The 21,785-nt window shown below is 46.4% G+C and overlaps 1 protein-coding gene across 4 annotated transcripts in view; it reads right to left on the bottom strand.

The window, feature by feature from the left end:
* Positions 1–4,218: 4,218 nt before the first annotated feature.
* Positions 4,219–21,785, bottom strand: part of LOC308063937 (uncharacterized protein) — a 40,783-nt gene continuing 23,216 nt past the window's right edge. Inside the window, exons 1-2 of one of the 4 annotated variants that reach the window (XR_013928120.1) lie at positions 5,948–20,577; positions 4,219–4,385 (exon numbers count right to left, since the gene is read on the bottom strand). Coding sequence is in view for 3 of the 4 variants with exons in the window: in XM_080387655.1 (XP_080243781.1) it covers positions 6,813–7,853 (1,041 nt within the window). In the remaining variant the exon portion in view is untranslated. Of the gene's footprint in view, positions 20,578–21,785 lie in introns of those variants that run through there. The other 3 variants (XM_080387655.1, XM_080387656.1, XM_080387654.1) reach the window with 3 other exon arrangements.

Here is a 21,785-nt window from a genome sequence, read left to right as displayed (position 1 = left end):
GAGGCAGCCGCTGCCCGCCTGCCCTCGGATTCCTTCTTCGCCTCTCCCCGGCCGGCCCGGCTCCTGCCCACAGCCGGGCCGTGCCCCCCGGTCCCCTCCCGCAGGCCGGGCAGGGACAACCCCCGCCAGCCCCAGGCGGCGCAGCCCGCGGCGGCCTCAGCGCGGCCCCCGGCAGAGGGACAGAAGCACAAGTGACCGTGACCGTCGCCGCTCGGCCCTGCCCGGAGCCGCTCCTGCCGCAGGACCTTCCCAAGCGGCGGCGGGGGGCCGGCTGGCCGCCGCCACGGCAGCGCCGGGGGCACCTGGGGCTGGGGCCCGGCTGCGGGGGCGATGCTGCGGCGGGGGCAGCGGCAGGCTCGGCGGGCCTGGCGAGCTGGGGAGGCGCCCGGCGCCGGCTCCCGCGCCCGGGGGGCGGCTTCCTGCTTCCTCTCCTCCGTCCCCTCAGCCCCCGGCCATGGCTCGCCGCCAGCGGATCGGGAGCCTAACGCAGCGGGCGGCTGAAGCTTCCCCTGCCGCCCTCCCCCAGGCGGCCGGCGGGCAGGAGCTCGCCTCCTCCGCGCCCCTGGCGCGCCACGGCCCGCACCCGGCGCGCCGCCATGCTGCTCCTGCAGCGCGCGGGGGCCAGCGCTGGCCGCGAGCGCCGGGATGCAGTTCTGCGCGCCGAGCGCCTGTCGGCACCGCGCTCGGGGGACGGCAGCGGCGGCGCCAGCGCCGTACCGGGAGGCAGCAGCGGGCGCCGCAGCACCGCCCCGCAGGACGCGAGGGATCGCGGTGCTGTTAACGACGGCCGGCAGCGCCGAGTGGGGATGCGCCACCACGCATGCGCGGCGCCAGCGTTGCAGTACCGACTGCTGGCCGCCGGGCGGCAGCAAAACCGCGCGCTGCCGCCGGCTGCCGATGTGCCAGCACCGAGCTGGAAAAGGATGTTCAGTTTGTGGCACCCCAAGACCCTTCTCCGAAGTCTGCCGGAAGGCTGTTAAAGAGCAATAGCCTGATCATCCATCCATCCATCCATCCATCCATCCATCCATCCATCCATCCATCCATCCATCCATTTACTGTGCGTGATTACTACAGTTACTATTATTGAAAGCACCCAGCCTTTTGCACAGGGCAAATACTGACTTTAAAAACTTTTTGTGGTTCCACAGAATTGCCTTTACTTTTGATATGTTGCCAGCTTCTTCAAAATGAGCCGCAAGAAACATTTTGCCTTCGAGGCCGAACCTCCTGCTCCCCCAGGATTTAAAGACAAAACTGTGCTTCACTATTTTCTAATGTTAAGTGGTAAAACACTTTCTCTAAGGGAACGAACTACTCTATCCCATTCATGGCAGGTTTCTTAGTATCCTGTTGTAATTTGCTTTAAATGTTTTCACACAAAAGACAGACATCAAAATGAGGTATTACTGGATTTAACCTTTATTATACACACTAACCTGGTGCCATGTAGGACCTGTTTTAAAGCATCAGAACATACAATTTTTGCACTCGATCTCAGGTATGCCCACACATAAAAAGCTATGAAAAGGTGCCATTAGGTAACGAATCTAGACAAGCAGTTATTGACTTCAAACCTTTGGTCCTTGGTACTTCCACTGGACATAGTCAGAGATGTCTTTTTCACATTATACTAGCTAGGCCCTCCCCAGAAACTCCTGCAAGCATACTACAGATGGGATTTAAAAGGTAGAAATTAAAAACTAAATAAAAACAGAAATAGAAAAACTGAACGCATTGCAAGATTAGGACAAACTGGATTTGCACAGAAACCACAGACCTTTTCATACAGTCACAAAGGTGCTTCATATTAGCACCAAAGGAAATAGGGCATCTAATTACCCTTGGGTCTATAAGCTTTTTCAGTTTTAAAACAAAATGAACAAAAAAATAGCCAGTCCTGTCCTGTTCTCCTCTCCGAGAAAAGACACAACAGAAAGACACAGATAATCTTGTTAAAAGAATAGGAAAAGAGACATGTGATGTGCACAGCACTCAAGACACAATCCTTAGACAACCGCATACACACACCAAACACAACAAAACAACCCACACCAAAACAAAACGCCTATGTAAATCTGTCTAAATTAGTCTGGATTGCCCAAAAGCATATCTTCTTTGTGTCACACTACTGCCTGTATGTAAGCAGGCTGCCTCTCCCTGCTATAATGACATCTAATACCAGCAAAGAAACAGTGAAACATCTAGGAAACTACAGCATTTACCAGAAGCATTGCCAATACATTTAGGAAACTATTTAAGAAGATTGCAAATAGCCATATATAGCAAATAGCAAATATATCCAGAAATCATACTTTGCACAAGGCTTGAACTTGCCAGCCCAGGGAATGGATCATGTACTCGTTGACTGTGAAGCCCATTTCCAGAACATGAATTCTCATGTTTTTACTGAATATATCACTGCCTATGAAATACAGTGCATCACAGTAAACCTGATTTGGGGGCATAAGTCTGGAGTAAGAATGAATCATAGAATCAAAGAATAGTTTGGGTTGGAAGAGGCCAAAGATCATCTAGACCAACCACCCTCTTATGTTAGGAACACCTTTCACTGGATGAGGTTGCTCAAAGCCTGTCCAACCTGACCTTGGACACTTCCAGTGATGGGGCACCCACAGCTTCTCTGGGCAGCCTGTTCCAGTGTCTCACCACTCCCATTGTAAAAAATTTCTTTTTTTGCATCCAACCTAATTATACCCTCCCTATAGTTCAGAACTGTTGCCTTTTGTCCTGTCACTATAGACCCTGGTAAAGTCTCTCCCTGTCTTTTCTTATAAGCCCCCTTTCAATATAGAAATTGAAAGGCTGCAATAAAGTCTTCCTGAAGCCTTCTCTTCTCCCAGCTGAACAACCCCAAGTTTCTCAGCCTGTCCTCACAGGAGAGGTGCTCCAGCCCTCTGATCATATTTGTGGCCCTCCTCTGGACCACCTCCTCTGGACCTGCTCCAGCAGGTACATGTCTCTCTTGTATTGGGGACCCCAGAGCTGGATGCAGTACTCCAGATGGGCTCTCGTGGGAGTGGAGTAGAAGGGGAGAATCACCTCCCTCAACCTGCTGGCCACGCTTCTTTTGATTCAGCCCAGGATATGGTTGGCTTTCTGGGCTGCAAGAGCACATTGCTGGCTCACATCAGGTTTTTCATCTGCTAGTATCCCACAGGGCTGCTCTCAATCCATTCATCCTCCAGCCTGTATTGATACTGGTGATTGCCCTGACCCAGGTGCAGGACCTTGCACTTGGCCTGTTGAACTTCATGAGGTTCACACGGGCCCACTCCACAAGCCTGTGAAGGTCCTGCTGGGTGGCATCCCTCCCCTCTAGAGAATCGACTGCACCACGCAGCTTGGTGTCGTCTGCAAACTTGCTGAAGGTGCACTCGATCCCACTACCTGTGTCACTGAAGAAGACATTAAATAGTACTGGTCCCAGTACATACCCTTGAGGGACGCCACTCATTCCTGGCTTCCACTTGGACATCGAGACATTGACTGTAAGTCTTTGGATGCAAGCAATCAGCCAATTTCTTATGCAGCTAACAGTCCACCCATCAAACCCATCTCTCTCCCATTTAGCAGCAAGAATGTTGTGGGGGACCGTATCAAAGGCCTTACAGAAGTCCAGGTAGATGGCATCCACAGCTCTTCTGTTGTTCACTGATGCAGTCAATCCATCATAGAAGGCCACTAGATTAGTCAGGCATGATTTGCCCTTGGTGAAGCCATGTTGGCTGCCTCTAATCACCTGTCTTCCATATGTTTTGCCACGTCTTCCAGGAGGATCTGTTCCATGATCTTACCAGGCACAAAGGTGAGGACGGCTGGTCAGTAGATCACAGGGTCCTCCTTTTCATGCTTTTTATAAATGGGTGTGATGTTTCCCTTTTTCCAGTCATTAGGGTCTTTGGCTGACTCCCATGACTTTTCAAGTATGATGGGGAGTGGCTTGGCAACTACATCAGCCAATTCTCTCAGGATCCTGGAAAGCATCTCATTAGGTCCCATGGACTTGAGTATGTTCAGGTTCCTCAGGTGGTCCCAAACCTGATCTTCACTTGCGATGGGAGGGACTTCATTCCCCCAGTCCCTGTGTGGAGGTTCAGAGGCTTGAGAGATGTGGGAAGAGAGATTGCCATTAAAAACTGAGGCAAAAATATTACCTCAGCCTTCTCCATGATGGCTGCCACTAGTTCTCCTGTCTTAATTATTGGGGTGTGGTGGGTGTGGTGTGTGCATTTTCCTTCATGTTCCTTTTCTGCCCAACACACTTGTAGAAGCCCTTCTTATTCTTTGAATCCTTTGCCAAATTCAGCTCCAGCTGTGCCTTGACTTTCCTGATCCCATCTCTACACATCCAGGCAGCATCCCTATATTGAAAGAAAAGTATACATTGAAGACAAGTGTGAGGTTACAGGCCATTTGGAATTCAGCTATCCAGACATTCTAGATTTACTGCCTATTTAAGTTGCAAGAATGACATGCATATTCAAGAATGCACAACTGCCCTGACCTATAGATTTCTGGTGTTCAACCACTGCCGTTACACTGCTGGCATTCATACTATGAAGTAATGTCAAAACAGCATGGCAAAGCAGGACATAATTCTGACACTGGATATGAAGAGCCATCTTCCAGTTGTGAGCTGAAGTACACTATTCTCGCTAATCAGAGATTATAGAGACCTGCAGCTGTACAGTGTCTTCCATACCACACAAAGAAACCAGATATCTAGTAAATACCAGGCTTGCAATGTCCAAGTAGCTATTGGAATGTAGAACTTCAAACAAACGCCTATGATGTACCACATATCTAGTGTATTCTTAGCTTTACTGGCTAACAATTCTTTTGTGTGGATCTTGTGCTTCATGTTGTTTATTTGGCAGTTGAGAGACACTGTATGAGGAAGCAAAGAAAGCAAGAAAATCAAAATGAAATTAACCAGATTTGAGATCTGTCTTACAGGATTTCTTGATTGATTCCCTGCCCCCTAACCGGCTTTTGAAATGCACATTTCCGAATACATGTAGTTCTGTGATCACTTGTATACTGGAAAGGCTAATAATAAATGGCACACGTTCAACAGGCATGAAATTGTACACATAAGCCTCAGAACTGTATAAACTGAAGACAAAATCAGAAGTCCTGTGTTAAAGGTTTCCTAAGCTCTTTGTTTCCCTCAGAAGCCGGAAGCTTTTTGAATGCCAACTATAATGTCAGCTACTCCAGCTGACATTCTCTTATAAGGTCCCAAGCACTGCTTCAACTCAACAGTTATGAATGAATGACCTGTGTGTGAATGACTACCTGTACAGATGTATCTCAGTCATACACATGCAGACAGACCGTTGAAGGGTTAAAATGAATGACGTTCTGAAATTCTCAGGTTCCCCAACCCTCCTTCCCTAGCCCCTTCCCCAGCGTCTGGGTGAGATGAAGCTGTTCTGTTGATCATGACTGTTCATCCTCCAGAGGCAGATGCTGGAGTGAAAGGACAAAGCTAGCAACTGCAGCCTCCTACTAAGCAGCATTCAGCCTTTCTGCACTTACACAGCTGCAAATTCACTTTTGCCTGCTCAGGGCTTGAGTCGGGGCAGGCACATAACAATCAAATGTTCATTCAAAGGCAGAGGCCTTCTGTCTATGTTCATTATTAATCCACCTACTCTTACTAATACTAGATGTCTATAATTTTATAATACAACATTTATAGAATAATACAATACAGCTGCCAAAAATGTTACTATTTGGCATAGAATATAACTGAGAAATTCCAACATCTCACAGCCCTGCTAGCTCCTGTTTGTGACACCTGATGTTAGGGCCAAGGCAAGGGACCAGCTCAAGCCACAGCTCCCTCCTTTGATTTTTAGAGATGGGATTTCTTTTGGGCTTGCTGTGAGCTGGACAGGAAGTCAGTCTAAAAACCCACCTTCTCAAACTGATGCAGGAGCTGTCCATATTCTTGGCCAATCCACAACTGAGCCCATACTTTGGCACCCCTGTAGATGGAGAACTGAGAAACATGGAGCCAATTGTAAGTACCATCACCCTCATCCCACTGGTGTGTTATTGCGCTTATACTGGTAACAAATTAGGGGCCCCTCCATTTAGGTTCTAAGACATGTTTTTTTTTACCCAGGCTCAAAGACATTACTTGGCCTCAGTATCACCATACATCTATATAAATTTGATTCTCATTTTTCTTTTTTTCTTGCTTCTTTTAGTGCTTCTTCCACCTAAGCCTGAATTTCTTCTTTAGTCTCCTGTAACGTTTTTCCCATTCCCACTGATCACCTTCAGGACCCTTAGGGTCTTATGTATGGGGCATGGGCTGTCCAAATGAACATGACACGAATGTAAATTGGTGCACGAGTTGTTGCTGTTTCTTAAAGCTGCTAATATTGCTAGTAGTTTTTCAGTCCATTGCTTTGGATATTGCCCCTGAGTTTATTTTTAATAGTCTGATTCCTTCTCTTTACCGCTCCATAGTGCTGTGGGTGGCAGGATCTATGCAGCCTTTCTTTAATACCCTGTTTACTTAGGAAGGCTGGAGTCACTTCACTTAGCAGATCTTCTCCTCCTTTTCTATCTCTAATTTCCTTAGACTTTTTTTTTTTTTACACTTCAAGCTGATGTGTTTCTTTTAGTGGGGAGTCTTCAACCCATCCCCAAAGGATTCATGTGATGATAAGCAGAGACTATTTCCTTAATTCAGAGCAGTTTATATAATCCGTTTGCAGTTATTTACCAAGGTCTGCAGCTTCCCTGATGCAAGAGACGGGAGCTCAGTTTTATTAGCTGGGTTCAGGATTCACTACAGCAGCGAAAACGAGATGGCAGGAAGCTCCTCGCAGCCGCCCAGGGCTCTGCCTCCACTCGGCGCCCCCCTCCAGCAGACGCCGACGAATGCGGGCCGCTCCCGCGGACCCTCGGGCCAGGCCGCCCGCCCGCCCTCCCTCGCGGGACCCCCGCCACCCCGCCCTGCACCCTGCCCTCCGCGGCGGCCCCGCGCCCCGCAGCTCCGGCCCGCGCTCGCAGCTCCCCGGCGCGCAGCCCGGCCCCCGCACAGGGCAGGCTCGCCTCCCGCCGGGGCGGCCCGGGGGCACCGCGCCGAACCCCGCTCCCGCCCCTGCCTCTGCCTGGCGCCCGCCCCACGGCGCCGAGGGGGAGCGCACGCAGCGGCCCTGGCTGGAGAGCGGCCGCCCGAGCAGCCCCTCGCCTCCCGCGCCCGCGGTGCCGACGGCCGCGGCGGGCAGGGAACGCCCGAGGCCCGCGGCCGGCCGGGAGCGGGGGGGCGCGGCGGCCCCAGCGGCGGCGAGGCGCACCCTGCCGGTCGCCGGCGGGCCCTGCTCCCTGCTCCCTGCTCCCGCCCGGCGGTCGGGCGGCAGCGGCGGCGCAGGCCGCGACCCCCCAGCGCCCCGGCGGCAGCGAGCGGTGGCGGCGGGATGGGGGGGCTGGGCCGGCAAGGCCGGCCGGCCGCTGCCCGGTGCGCGACCACCGGAGCGGCCGGCGACCAGGGACAGCGGCCGTACCCGTCCGCAAGACGCTGCGAGGGCGGGCACAGCGCGGGAGCCGGGTGGCCCGAAACGTGCTGCGGTGGAGAAGGGGGCGCAGAAGAGGTGGCGGGGGTTCTGTGTCCACGACACGGCAGGCGCGGGCTCTCTTCTGGGACGCCACGGCCGCCGCCCCCTGTCCCCGGCTGGCAGCGCGGGTGCTAACGTGCTGCGGTGGAGAACGTGGGGCCGTCGGGGCAGCACGTAGATGCTGAGGGAGAGCAGATCCAAGAGCCCTGAGCAAAACAGGAAAGGGAGGACGTTTAGTCGAAACCTTTGCATTTGTATTTTTTTTTCTACCGCAGAGCGAGGTGGTTCCTTTTTCCCTTCCCCGCCCCCCCCCGTCTGCTTCCCGACTGTTTGTCAGCAGATGTGCGCTGCAGAGGAAGCTGCTCTGCAGGGGCTGTGCCTCCAGCGGAAACGGCTGCAGCGAAGGGCGCTGCCGGAGCGCATCGGCACGCCTGCAGTAAGATGGGTCACTGCCTGGTGGGCGGTTTCAAAGTCAGGTAGAGCAGGAACTGAGGGGGAGGGAAGCCGGTCTCACGCCGAGGTCTCTTTGCAGCAGGTTCTGGACTGAGAGGAGCTGGGGGTGGGTGGAGATGGACACGGCCAGGATAAAGCAAGAGGCCGTATTGATGAAGTCATACCCAGCTTCTTCAGTTAGTAAACAGTGTAAGTGGGAAAACGGGAAATCAAACACATGCAGAAATTGGATCCGGTGAAAGTTTTTTTCCTCATGTATTTCAGCTTCTTGGGAGATCCTTGCATCAAGTGCTACACTTAACATAGAAAGGGAGGACAAGCTGTAAGGATAGTCTGGGCACTTAATGGTGTCAGCTACCCTCACCTAGTGAGTTCTGGTTAGGAGCCTCCTGGACGTGCTGGGGATTTGAAGGGAAGCCAAGACATTTCCATTCACTCAGGAAAACCCACTGGTTTGATCATACTCTGGGTTGAGGTTTGCAACCACACCTTATAGATTCAGCCACACCATGGGAAACCATCCCCTTGAAGCCTGCACTACTTGGAAACCTTTAATTTCTTTGGTGTCAATGGCGAACATAAGATCTTTACCACACTGAGGTCTTTCGTTGCTGATCTGAGGGATCTGCAAGGAAGACTTTCCAAGGCTGATCGGAGCTCAAGGCTGAAACTCAGAAGAGCTGAGCTATTAAATAGTAGCTGCTGGTCTCAATCTACCATGGAAAGCTTTTCCTTCTCTAAGCCTCTCTGACAGGCAAACATTGCTCTGCTTCTCCACATTTCAGATTAGGGTAAAAATATGGTTGGGATTTTGTTGACAATTTGCAGAGCAGCTTACAGAGAGGGCATTCCAGCATTCCCCAAGACAGATGCATTGGAGCAGGCTGTTGAATCCACTAACACACAGCCTTATTTGCAGTCTGTCATAGTTCACGTGACTGCAAGGTGCTGGTTAGGCATGGGCAAAGCGTGAGGAACACCTCCTAGAGGCTTTGCTTTGTATAGAGACAGGCTCAGTCTGTGAATGGTTACGCTTTCCAACGCCTGTGCATTTGCTTGTACAACTTTGATCGTCTTCAATACCTTGTATCCAAAGCATGTCTGCTTTAAGGACAAGATCCTTAGAGGAAATGAGAGCTCTTGCTTCTGGGGGCCAGCAGTGTGTATAACTGCTGTTTGGGTAGCTAGAACATGGTTTCCAACAGCTAAAACAGAGTTTAAATCTGAACCTAAATAGTTGAGTCTTCAAGAATCTTCCCTTTATTCAGTGGCTGAATCACAAGGGGTGTGAGCCGAGTCATCAAAAGAAAACCAAGATAAAGCAGTACATTAAATGACAGGTCAGACTCAAGGCATTAAAGGTAAAACCAGCAGCAGTAAGTGAAAGGCAGCGTGATCCAATGATTAGTTGACCAGTGGGTGGCTAAGTCTTATGAGGGCAGCTGGGACTTCCTGGAAGTGTTGGACTTCCCATGCTTACTCTATGCTCACAATAGAAATCTGCATGCTCTGAAGACATGGAAGTCAGGCTGAGTCCATAACAGAATCCTGCACTTTGGAAAACCTTGAACAAAATGAAAGATGAAGAAATCCCTTCAAATTCACCAAAAAAAAAAAAAAAATTCTCTGGAAAAGCAGTAGCTGCCAGGCAATAGGACAATATAAGAGAATCCTCTGTTTCCATACATGCTTTCCCATCATGATAGCAAATGCAAACTCTTTGGTCCCATGAAGTGCATTTAGGACACCTAAAGGGTTAATCAGGGCCGGTATATAGGAATCACTTAGTAACAACAAAAAACCCTAACCCTGCAGCACATACTACTCCTTTAGTGATGGCATGAGCATTCTGCATTTTTACAGGAACCTTGCTCTACCAGTGACTTAACAGTTACTCATTTTTCTGGTATTCTTTGTGCTGATAATTCTCTGTGAGGCAGGAGTGAGGACATTCAGTGTTCACACACACAATAGCAGAAGGGTTGCCTCTTCCACACATCAAGCTTGCTGCTTTTGGGCCGGATGTGGAGACCACTGTGGCCTGGAACCTGTGGCCTTGCGCTAGATTGATAGTAAGGAAAGTTAAACTTCCACTGTGGAGCTCAAGTTTGCCCGAAGGGACACTTAGGCTTCTGTCAAACCATGGTATTTGAAACAGCACCACTGGCAGGAGCTGCTTAAGAAATTGCAGTGCTTGGCTCATGTGTACACTTTTCTCTCAGCATCAGACATTTCCATGTGCACAGTGCTCTGGGCCAGATAGTTTACTCATTCCTTACTTCAAGCAACCTTTGGTTTTGATTTCAGCGGATGTTTTCCTGAGAAGGGACAGCAGAGATAAGGGGATACTTTTTCTGGTGGATGAGTTACACCAGTATTGTTATACCAGAGGATGTTTTTCACTTTCTTCCAAAGCACTCAGTAGTTGGAGGCATTACAAAATAGATGGCCTGGGAAATTTGTCTGAGTGTTCCAATTCTTGTATCTTGATGAATTTAACATTGAAGAATTACCAGTATCTGTCTGCCCATACTGTTAAACTAAGTCTTTTAAGCTCCTGCAGGACAGAATTTTAACCAAAATGTTCACGTAGGATGGATCAACTTCTAAATGTCTTCACACTGGATTGGGATGCCATGGCTAGCTCTAAACAAAGCTTTTCTCATTGAGGAGTGACGGGTAAGGAGAGGCTGTATAGTGAAAGAATCAGCATATTTGGTAAACAAACAAGGGGTGTGAGGGAGATGGGAACAGATTTGTATCCACCTTGTGATGAAGATGTGTTGAATCAAGGTTTTGTGGTGAAGAAAGGTGAGAGATTGGAGATCCTATTTAAACCTGTATCAAAATTGATACATTTTAGTTGTTGGTCGGGTGGCCAAAGCAGAGATGGGTGACACAAATCAGCCCCAATTGGACAAGATCAGAATCATTATAATGATGTAGATATGGAAGGCTATCTTGATGTAAACAAGGCCAGAGCAGCACTTACTGTCCTCCTATCTGATCAAGGCTAGTGTGGGATATTTCAGAAATACAAAATCCCAACCACATTCTCAGGGACAGGCAGTGAGTCAGGAATATGAAAGCCCAGCAGACATTTTCTCTTCTGTTCCTGTCATTGTGAGCAGCATGGGGTGGCAGCCAGAAAGTTAGCAGATCACTTGTCTAATAGGATGCATTTGACATAGAAAATGAAAGATGAGCCTTAGGTTCAAGATGTATCCTAGTTCTGTATAAGCACTCATGATCTCATTTTTTGGTTTAACTGTACTAATACTGCAACAGTATTTCTGCTGTTGAAATGAAAGAAAATGGCATTTCCCTATGTGTCTCATGCAATGAACAACCTCCCTTCAGTTCCATTGGGACTAAGGAACTGGGTTATCCAGTTTATGTTTCAGGTAGTGATAGATTATGCATTGCACACTTGTTGTAAGTAAAGTCCCTGAGTTTCTACTAGTCTACAAATTTGGCTGCAATACATTACCAGAGTGCCAGGAGCCCCAGCCCTAAGCTGCATTCATGCCTATGCAGTCTGTCAGTGTCTCTGTCTATTGCTGTGAATAATTGAGCATAGTGACAGAGGCTGGAACTTTGCTAATAGTTAAAATGCTTTTGAACTAGAGCAAGTAATGGAGGGAGGAGGAGCCTGTCTGTACAGATTACTTTGCTCTTTGCGGCAATTGTCAGAGCAGTCATCCTCTTTACAGGGAAAATTACATGTAACAGGGTTATTAAATAGGATTGGTAAATATTTTTCTACTAAATCAGGTTTTGACAGAAAATGTGGTTCTTTATGGGAAACTTTTAATTAAAAGAAAATCTGGAAGACATTTGGTTGAAAATCAACATATCACAAAAACAGGTGTCTCCCATCACCTCTAGGTATCAAGCAGGGATTTAATCTTCCACGACCCCTCTGAAGCTCCGTCTCTTAGTTAAGAGCAGACTGCAGTTTGATAGGAGAACTGTACTGCAGCATGAGCCTGCACTGTTGACATGGTGACAAGGATGAGAACTCCCAGAAAGTGCAATAATGGCATTCCCAAACATATTGGATCAGATTTAGCAGCAATATTTCAGTTTTATATTTCCCTTTTTCTGGAGGTTATATTTTTCCACCCAATCAATTGTACTGATTTTCCCAAGGCCAGAAGGCAAGTTGGTGGCAACACTGAGAACGAAGATCCCCTCCTGTCTTTCTGTCATTTCCAACCTCCAGCATCTAAACAAGATGGCCATCACTTGAATAACATAGAAAAATAAAGCGGGCAAAGATCATTCATTGTTCCTGTGAGAAAAAATTGCCTAGAATGCATCTCTATGATTCGATTTGGTAGCTTGTGTCCAATACTTAAACAGCAGTGATATAACTAGCTTTCTGATGTATATGCAAATTAACTGATAAATTAACTGGGTTTTGTTTATCAGTACAATCCTGTTCGAGTCATGCCAGTTCAGAGTGTAATTGCTTACGTTTTGCTGTTAGCAAGAAACACCTACTCTTAATGTCAATAAAACTTCTGTAATAAACAGTAATACAACCACCAGTAGCTTATACTGCTGCTGGGAAATTAAAAATTTACCTTGTGATGGCAATATGGAATATGCCCAATGTATACCCTTGCTTTACAGGAAGGCAGCAACACCCTCACAGATCCTGAGAATGTATCTTCAAAATTTCATTTGCAGCTACTAACCTAAGGATAAGTTTAGTTGTGGTGACAACAATTGTTATAGCTAAGCATCTCATTACATTGCATATAATAAGTATCCACAGGGACGGCTGGATTGCTGGAAATTGAAGCCATTAACTCTCAAATGGAAAAAGCAGTAGCTTCATCACACAGCATCACCAGTTGGATGTCCAGATCTCCCCTGATAGCAGAAATCTCTGTTGCTACAGCTACAGTTCCCTTTGTGGCTTATTGCAAGAGAAATTTCATTTTGTTTTATCAGGACAATCATAAGTAGAATAAAGCAAGGAATGACAGAGAAAACCTAAGGCCTTTCTGCCTGTGAAATCAGATATCTTTCAGCAAGCCTTGAACCTCCACAAACTGTCCTACAAAGCAATGTGATAAAAATACAAAGAAAATGGTGTCATATCCACTAATGCCACAGGGCCCAGTTAATAATGTTCCACCTACTGGGTCAAGATGTAATACAGTCCAAAAGGCATCTAGCTTGCAGAGGCTTCACTACACACTAAAAAGAAATGCAGCTGTAATCAGCAAACACTTACAGAAATCAGGCTGGGCCCATCATTGATCCTGGTGGCCTCTTTCAAGAATGGCTTTACATTAGTAACAGTGTGTGTCTGCTGGAAATGTGAAAATAACAAGATTTAACAAGGAATGAAAGTTGAAAAAGACTGAAGAGAAGAAGGAAAACCTCTGAATCAACTCTTAGAATATTTACAATTGTGTTCCTTGTCTACCAGCAAAGTAGTACCGCTTTAACGGACTCTTGTTTATCACTTCATCAGCCAAAACTATCAGCCTGCATTAGTTTTACGAAGTTTCATTTCTAACTTCACCCTTTAGAAAACTTTTAGAAATTAGGCTGATTGTATAACTGTCTTGAGACAAGTAAGGGTGTAAAGAACTACTCAGGATCATACATCTGAAAAAGGAAATTATTGTGCCCAGCAAACACCAGTTTGTGTTGATCCTCTCTCCTCTCCCATCCTCTGTATTGTTCTCATGTATTCTCCTCCACATCTTGTTTTCTTCTCCATAAGCACTGCTCAAACAGAGCCTTAAAACCTTGCACTGTTACCAGTAGCCTGTCTCACTGAAGTCCTAGCCATTGTTTAGTTGTCCTACAATAATAAACTGTAAGTTCCTTCTAATTCTTTATCAACATAGATCTCACAGGGCATCACAGGAATAGATAAACACCATTTTATCCATTTTACGAGAAGGGCTCACTTAAGATACCATGATGAGTCACTGGCATAGCTTGAATAGCATCCATGTTGTGTTCTCCTTGCTGAACTCTGGCTCCCTCATCACACGCTCCTGAGAACCTCTGGCAGGATGTAGCCTCATCTAGGAGGAGGAACAGATTGCAGTTCCTGCCTAGAGGATGAAGCAACTAAGGCCTGGCTTTGTTTTAAATTATGGAAGTGTCCTCTTCAGAGAGCATAGCCGTTGCTCAGAGATGTGACATAACTCTAGACATGCAGAACAAGTGCCATTCAATTTCAAAGCAAATATGGGGTTTTGGTGGGAACAAGATAACTCAAGACCTTCAAGAAAAGGGGGGATTGTGGGTTGTGGGTTTGGGTTTGGTTTGGGGTTTTTTTTGGCTTATGGTTTCTACCCAGCAAAAATCTTTCCTTTTTTTCTTTACAGTGACACTTGGTCTCACCTCTTGAAGTGCAGAGATAGATGCTTGCTTGCTTGCTTATTTATAGAAGCTGCATACAAGACTCAAAACTGTTTTAAAGGGTAGCTGCCCAGTGACATTGGCTCTGAATCATTAGTAACTGCAGTACAGGGTGACAGGAGTGCAACTAGTACACTTTGACAGACTCCAGTTTCTGAAGATGCAGCAGCCTCCAAGAGACAAATTCTGAGCCCTGCTGACTGAATTTCAGCTTTACACACTTGTTAGAAATATCTCTATATACTGCCAGCAGTAGTAAAATGCCAGCGTTTCCATTAACTCCTCCACACACAGTCTGCATCCCTAGCCTTCAGCAGCTGGCTTTATTATAAGTCATGCCCTTTTCAAGTTAATGTATATTCCTATGGGGCTTAATCTATCTCTTCCACCCCCTGGACTCACCCTAGTAATGGATCATCACCAGTTGTTGACATTAAGGTTTTCCCTCTCCAGCTGAGTGCCCCTTGGAGGATCCCATGCACTATCCATTTCTCTGGGAGTGGAGGAGTAAGTGTTTCCTAGGGCATCAAAAACATTTTGATGGAAGTTTCTTTCTCATGGCTGTCTGGAAGAGCTGACATTCTCCATTTCTCTTCCAGCAAAATTATAATTTTCTTCCTTTTCATGGCATACTTTTGGCTGCTACTTTTAAATGGAGTCAGTCAAGAAGTGAAGGAGCACAGTTTACTTTGATGGTTGAAGGCTGGATGAAGCCAGATAAGATGTCTTTATTTTTAAAAAAATTTTTCAGTGTGGAAGGCTACAAGTCAGCCATCACCAGCCCTGGAAAGGAACTTTGTGGTGGCTGTTTGAGAAAGGAGGAGCAGAGAAAATCCTCAACCACCTTAACTATTGAGTGACAAAACAATTTTTTAAAAAAGCACAACTTCAAGATCTGGGTTCAGGTGCAGGGACAGCCCAGGCTTATAGTAGCTGGCATTACTACAGAGTCAGTTGGCCTCAAATGGGAAACTGAGGCTAAAATATGACACATGGCTCCACAAACACACCCCTGGCATCTGAACCACAGAAGTCTCTCAGCTATTGATAGTAGCTGGTCCATCAGCTTTGTTTTGAGCCAGGTAGTTTTTTCACATAGTATATTTTTGGCTGACCTGGACATGGATACAGCTGACACTAAAGGGGGGTTTAATGTGAGGGGGAGGGGGTTGCCAGTTAAATTGTCTACTCAGATGAGTTCCCACTCCATTTCACCACACAGCTACACAAAGGACAGCATAGATGTGAGGGATGGTGCAAGCATGGGATGAGTGAGCAAGTTTGCTGGTTTCAGTTGCAGCATCAGACTAATGTTGGCATAAAACATACATTGAACTGAGGTATTTTTATTTAACATTATCTTTGGATGGAGGAGGAAATGGTTAAGGCTCAGCACATTATTTAAAGGGACACTGATTTTTGAACACACACACAGACACCTGCCCCAATATGTATTAACCAGCCTTGCCTACGACACCTCAGGAATCTTTAAAAAACCCACTGTAAATATTAGACAACATGACCTAATTTAGTGTCAGCAACTCAGTCTGCTGAGGAAGAATATTCCTGTTTCATGTAATCATTCCCTAATAATGTTGTGATTCAAGGGAAAACAACATTGTCTTAGGACGTCTGGGATACAGGACAGTGAAACTAACTGTAAATGGGAAACTAAATTGATATATTTTGTTTCTGGTTCCAAATTACATGAAGTCTAAAAGGGAGGAAAAGGAAGGAAAACACCATAATTGGAGGAAAGGCACCAAGTTTGGGTTTTTTTTGTTTTGTTCATTTCAATCTATAGGTTTGGAATTTGTCTCATATTACACCCCATCATGTTGTTATTTCTGCACTGACAGTATCCTTTTAATTTGCACATTTAAAGGTCATCAAAAAAAGTGAATGCCAGGGAGTGGGTATAAGTGCATTTTTAAAGAGCAAATGCATGTTGTGCAGAGAGTAAATGGCTAATGCGCACACGCCTGCAAAAGCCCCATCCTTGGGGATACTCAGCTCCTCCATAAAGGTGCTGAACATCCACAGTAGCCCAAGGGAAACTTTGAATGCTCAGGACTTCTTGGGAAACACTCAGCATTTTGCAGCATGAGGCCTGTCCTAGTGTTTATAGGGAACACCTCTATGTTTTAGTAACTGAGGGAGGGCATAGGGCTGAGGAGAGGCTCCTGCTGGCAGCTTGTTGTGCTGATTTTATTCTTGGCTTCATCTGATTATTTTCCCTGTCATGTTTTGTAAGAATTTTCAAGGAAGAAAATCAGTGCCATAAACTATCCATCAGATTATAAGTTGCCTTCCAAGCTATAATTCTCAATTATTATCCAGCTGCTACATACGTCCTGTGGGGAGTGAGAATGCAGATGGTCAAGGGATTGCAATGTAATAAACAATTGTCTAAAATAGGCTGTGACTTTTATCCCTTTATTATTTTTTTCCCTACCTCTCCCTTTTTTATTTCTTTTTGCTCCTTACGGAGTAAATGAGGAATCTTTAAACAGAATGAAGGGCACACCAATAAATACTTGCCATGAGAAACACGCTTGTTGAAATGGCACAGTGCAGCACAAGCTGTAGTGCTAGAAATTGTGTATTTAAAGTGCTGACCTTTTAAATGTTGATTTGCCATCAGCACTGCATGATAAGTAGCAGGGCTGTCAGGCCTGCCTGATTGCAAAAACCTATTTTTTAATGTATAGTATTTTGCAGTACTATAGTGCCGTTGAGACAAATTATTAACCCCATTTCACAGCTAGAGGAACTAAGTAATGCATCGGTTAAGATATCACCAAGGTCAAAGGCAGTCTCCAAACCTGGCTCCTGCTCAGTGGTGATGTTTTGGGAAAGCATACTGACCTGGCGTGACGACTTCCTCTACCACTTTCTTTTCCCTCCCTTTCACAGTTGGGTTAAGACCTCAGGCCTGAGTGATAGCAGCAGTGCAATCAGCTGTTGGTTTTTTTCCGCAAGTCCTCAGACAGGCCCCTAGACACACAAAAGAGAAATTCTGACAGAGCAGTGTCACCTTTGCACTGCATGGTCTCATGAACCAGGTGCAGATGATGACAGAGGAACTCATCGTAAAGAATTCACTGGCCACAAGCAAAGGCAGTCACTCAGCGAGGCTTGCAGTTTGTTGTAGGCCAGGATGTGCTGTGGTCAATTTGTCTCACCATTTCATGTCTCTGCTTGTGACACTTGCCTGCTGAGTTATGACTCCAACTGAGACATGTATAGGCTTCAGAGTCAGCTGTGACTAATTAAATGTGCCCTGCCCTTATCTGAGAATGCCTCGCACTGCATCAAGAACTGGAGAGCAGGTTTCTAGTAAGTTGGCTCTGCCAGGGGTCTGACAACCATTTTGCTCAAGGAGAAGAAGGTTATCCAGGGAAACACTGCATATATTTGCACTGTAAGTGCCTATCTTAATGGACTTTTAACTAGATCTTAAAAAATACATATTTTTCACCCAAAGGAGTGTGCCTTAAATGGCTTTGAGCTAAAGTTATGTAGTTCATCACACTTAGAGCTTGTGCACATTGAAAGGGAGACCAGCAGACTGAGATGGGTAGCAGTACTAGTCTTTCACTGTATGGGTGGCAAGGATGCCGGCAAAGATTAGCTTCTGTACTGGGCGTCTAGCACCATCATTACAGGGCTGTGTTACCTGCACAGGAAAATACTTAAGCACTGTGGAGCTACATCACTCTTATTTCCACAAGGGTTTCATTCCCGTTTCTCTCAGGCTAGTCATGTGGGACCTTGGTTCCAACATGCACTGAGAAACACATCATCAAGGTCCTGCAGCCAGAGCATGAGAGGTGGACATGGCAGGGACAGGATTGGGGACATGCTTTCAGGGAGAAATTACATCAGTGAGGTCCAAGTTTGCAAATGGAGAGAATGACAGTGAGCAAAGTTCTCTTCTTCAGCTTGCTTAGCTCCTAAGCCCTTTTAGGAAGCTAAAGGTCACAGAATAAATGATTTTGCGAGCCTTTTTCCATGGACTAAATTAATCCTTTTGATGCTTCTAAGGATGATCTTTAATGATTTTTCATATAGAATATTTATTCTATTAAATTCCAAAAGTTCTGGGGATGCAGAGATTCTCAGAGAGAAACTACAATATAAAAGAAAACTATACTATGTATAATGTACATACTCAATAAAGACAGCAAGTCACACAGATTCTGAGGACAATGATGACATTTTTTGCCAGATCTGGGAGCTTTTTTGCTCTTTACCATTCAGTAAAGCTGGCAAAGCATTTGACAGGGTGTCTTTTTAACAAAGTGCTCTCTGGAGAGTGTGATAAATTAATACGGGCCAGAAAAATGCCATCATTAAACCAACATTTTATTGGTGTGGAGGTCTAGCTATTCCCCATGCAGGCTCATTTTCATTATCTAGGAGATGCTGCATGATTTTGCTCAACTATATAAACCTGCAGGGTGGGAGGAGAAGAATGGGAGAGAAAGAGAAAACAGGAGGAGATCCTCATGGACTTCTAAGATCAGGAGAGGACAATCCATTTTCATTTCCTAAGAACATCTCCCTTCCCATGGGAGCCAGGCACTGCAATTGCAGTGGGCAATAGAAAGGCATCTCCCTCTCTCCCCTCATTGCATGCAAAATGTTGGATTTCTGTTATACTGCCCTAAGACCTAACCTTGTTAAAGCACTGACTGTAAAATTAATAGGCCTGAAGCCAGACATCATCTGTGAGGGTGCAAATAGATACAACTCCTGTGATGGAGTACAGTTCTGCAGTGGTGGAAAAAAAGGACTCTGCCTCAGACATGAGCACCATAGCACAAGGATTTATCAAAGATTTAGTGTCCTGAGAGTTAACTATTATCAGTTCTCTTTGCAAAGTCCAAGCAGCCGAAAGGAGGTGGTTCTGTGCAGCTTGCATAATGAAATCATGGAGCTCCTTGCCACCAGGTGGGTGGATGCCAGTAGTTCAAGCAAATCTCAAATTGGAATAGAAGTCTGAATAGAAAGAAAACTCTGACTCTAGGAAATCCTGGAGCCATAGAGGTCTGGAGAATGGGAAATTAGCCTGGAGAGTGATCATTACCTACTTACACTATTAGGGCATCTGTATTTGCTGCTCCGGGACACAGAATGCTGGATTGGGCAGACTTTTGGTCTGACCTGCATGGCTGCACTTACCTCCTTAGGCACTGGATGAAAATCCTGAGAGACTCCAGAAGAGTGGCATACACCAAGCAGGATGGTCCTGCAAGGTCACAGACAACAATAACCAGCATGGTCCTTCGCCGTGGGAACATCTGGCCAGATACAGGCTACAGGCATTTTGTGCCTCTCCGTGGCCCCAACAACCCACCATGGCTGGCCCAGTCACAGAGGGCAAGGTGTCCTCTAATGCACTGGAGGGCGAGGAAAAGCCCTTGGTAAACAGGTCATTGCCATGTAATCCTCACTCTTTTGGCTTGCCTTCTTCATTCTCCTCTAGCTGGAGGACACTCCAACTAGGACTGGACTTGCTTCCAAGCATGAGAACTAAAGTAAAAGCAGTTTTTGCACCAGCAATACTGTTCTGTAGAATCAGCTCTCCTGTCAAGAAAAGCCACCTCTGCGCCTGTAGAGGCTGCTAATAGTGTCCTGCATCCCATGGACCAAAACAAGGGTTTTCTTAGGCCTGTCATGGGATGCTGCCTTGAGGAAATGGACACAGCAGCTGCAATGCAGATACCTTCATCACTTTCATGTAACAGAGACAGGCTGACAATTTGGGAGTCAGGAACACATTCCCATAATGGCACCCAATTCCAGCTGTGAAAATGTAATTTACAACCTCAGCAGCTCAAACCCATCTGGAACACTTCAGGACCATATGTTCTGCAGGCAGCATGGATTATTTATCCTGAAAAATTTTGGTGTAAAACACATTTAAGCTTCCATTTAGTATCATGATGTGTAAGTCAGTATCTTTTAAAGAGCTTAGTCTATGGCCTGTCAAAGTGGGAGAACTTAGGCCAGCAGGATCTACTGATTACAGTGAAAGATGATGATCCATGAGAGCTAAGCCTGATCTTTCACATCTGTGCTCATGGCAAACCAACATGCAATTACGACAACTAAGGAGCAGCTGCAGGCATAAATAGAGTTCTGAAGTACATGGATACAGGAACAGACCCTCCACTGACATGACCCTCAGCCGCTCTTACCAGTCTCTTTCAAAAGGGACAGGATGAGAGCAGCTGCCAACACGGTCAACAGTTTTTCTGGGTACTGAAGGCTGCCAATGAGAGGCACCGTGGGAATGAAAAGCACCTCTATCCCTTCTGTGGAGGAAAGTACCTTCTGATCCAGCCCACCTGGAGACACAGGAGAGAAGGCTTTGCCCCAGGTGCCAGGCAAGGGGGCAAAGCTCTGAACAGCTCCGATTCTGAGCCCATGCTCGCTCTTCTTACTTCCCTTATGATCTTCTAGTCTACTCTAAAGGACCCAGAGTTAGCTAGGGCTCGTGTCCTTCTCAGCCCTTGCACCTTTGGGATAGTGTCTGTGTTATGATGCACTACATACACCTGTGTCCCACTGGAGAATGCCCTGATGCACATTCAAAAGCAGCCTGCCTTGTGCAGACCGCCTTAGCCCAAGCAAGGCACAGGTCTTCCCAACCTCACTACAGCTCAGGTCTCAGATCTGCCCCTCTCCTGCCACTGGGGTGCTTGCTCACTGCCCCAGGTGAGCCAACAAAATCTCATCAGTTGCTACCACAACATGATGGCCACGCCAGGAAACCACCAGTAACAGCTTTTAGGGCCAAAGTGACGAGTCACAGGGTAATGTACAGGCCAAAATCCTGCACAGCTAGGAAAACTCTGTTAAGGGACTGCTGTATGCATTGCTGTTAAGAGGCTTACACATGGAGTTTAAGATCGAATTAGCATGTAGAACAAAGTAACATCTTAGAGAGGACTGACCAAAGCCATTCGGGTATACTGTAGAGAGAAAGGAAGTAACACAGTAATTCAAGGACAATGATACCTAGTTATGTGATGATCTGAGCCAGACCTGAGACACTGATCCAGGAGGATGGTGATATCTAGCAAAACTTTTCTTGATTTGAAGAATCAGATAGCCAGTGAAAAAGAAGGGGAAAAATGATGGAAAAGGGAAAAGCAGATTTACTTACATATGCTAAGCTAGCACTAGTCAAAAAATGGGAACCTGGATTAAAAATATGCATCCAGATTTACTGGCTGTAATAAGGCTGGGGAGTGGGCAGTTAAAGAAGATTCATTAATCACAGAGACATGGTTCTCTCAGCAGCCATATAGCACGCTATCTGTA

The sequence above is a fragment of the Falco punctatus genome (genome assembly GCF_963210335.1).
Source record: "Falco punctatus genome assembly, chromosome: 4".
Lineage (NCBI taxonomy): Eukaryota > Metazoa > Chordata > Aves > Falconiformes > Falconidae > Falco > Falco punctatus.
This window is presented reverse-complemented; position numbering and strand designations above follow the sequence as displayed.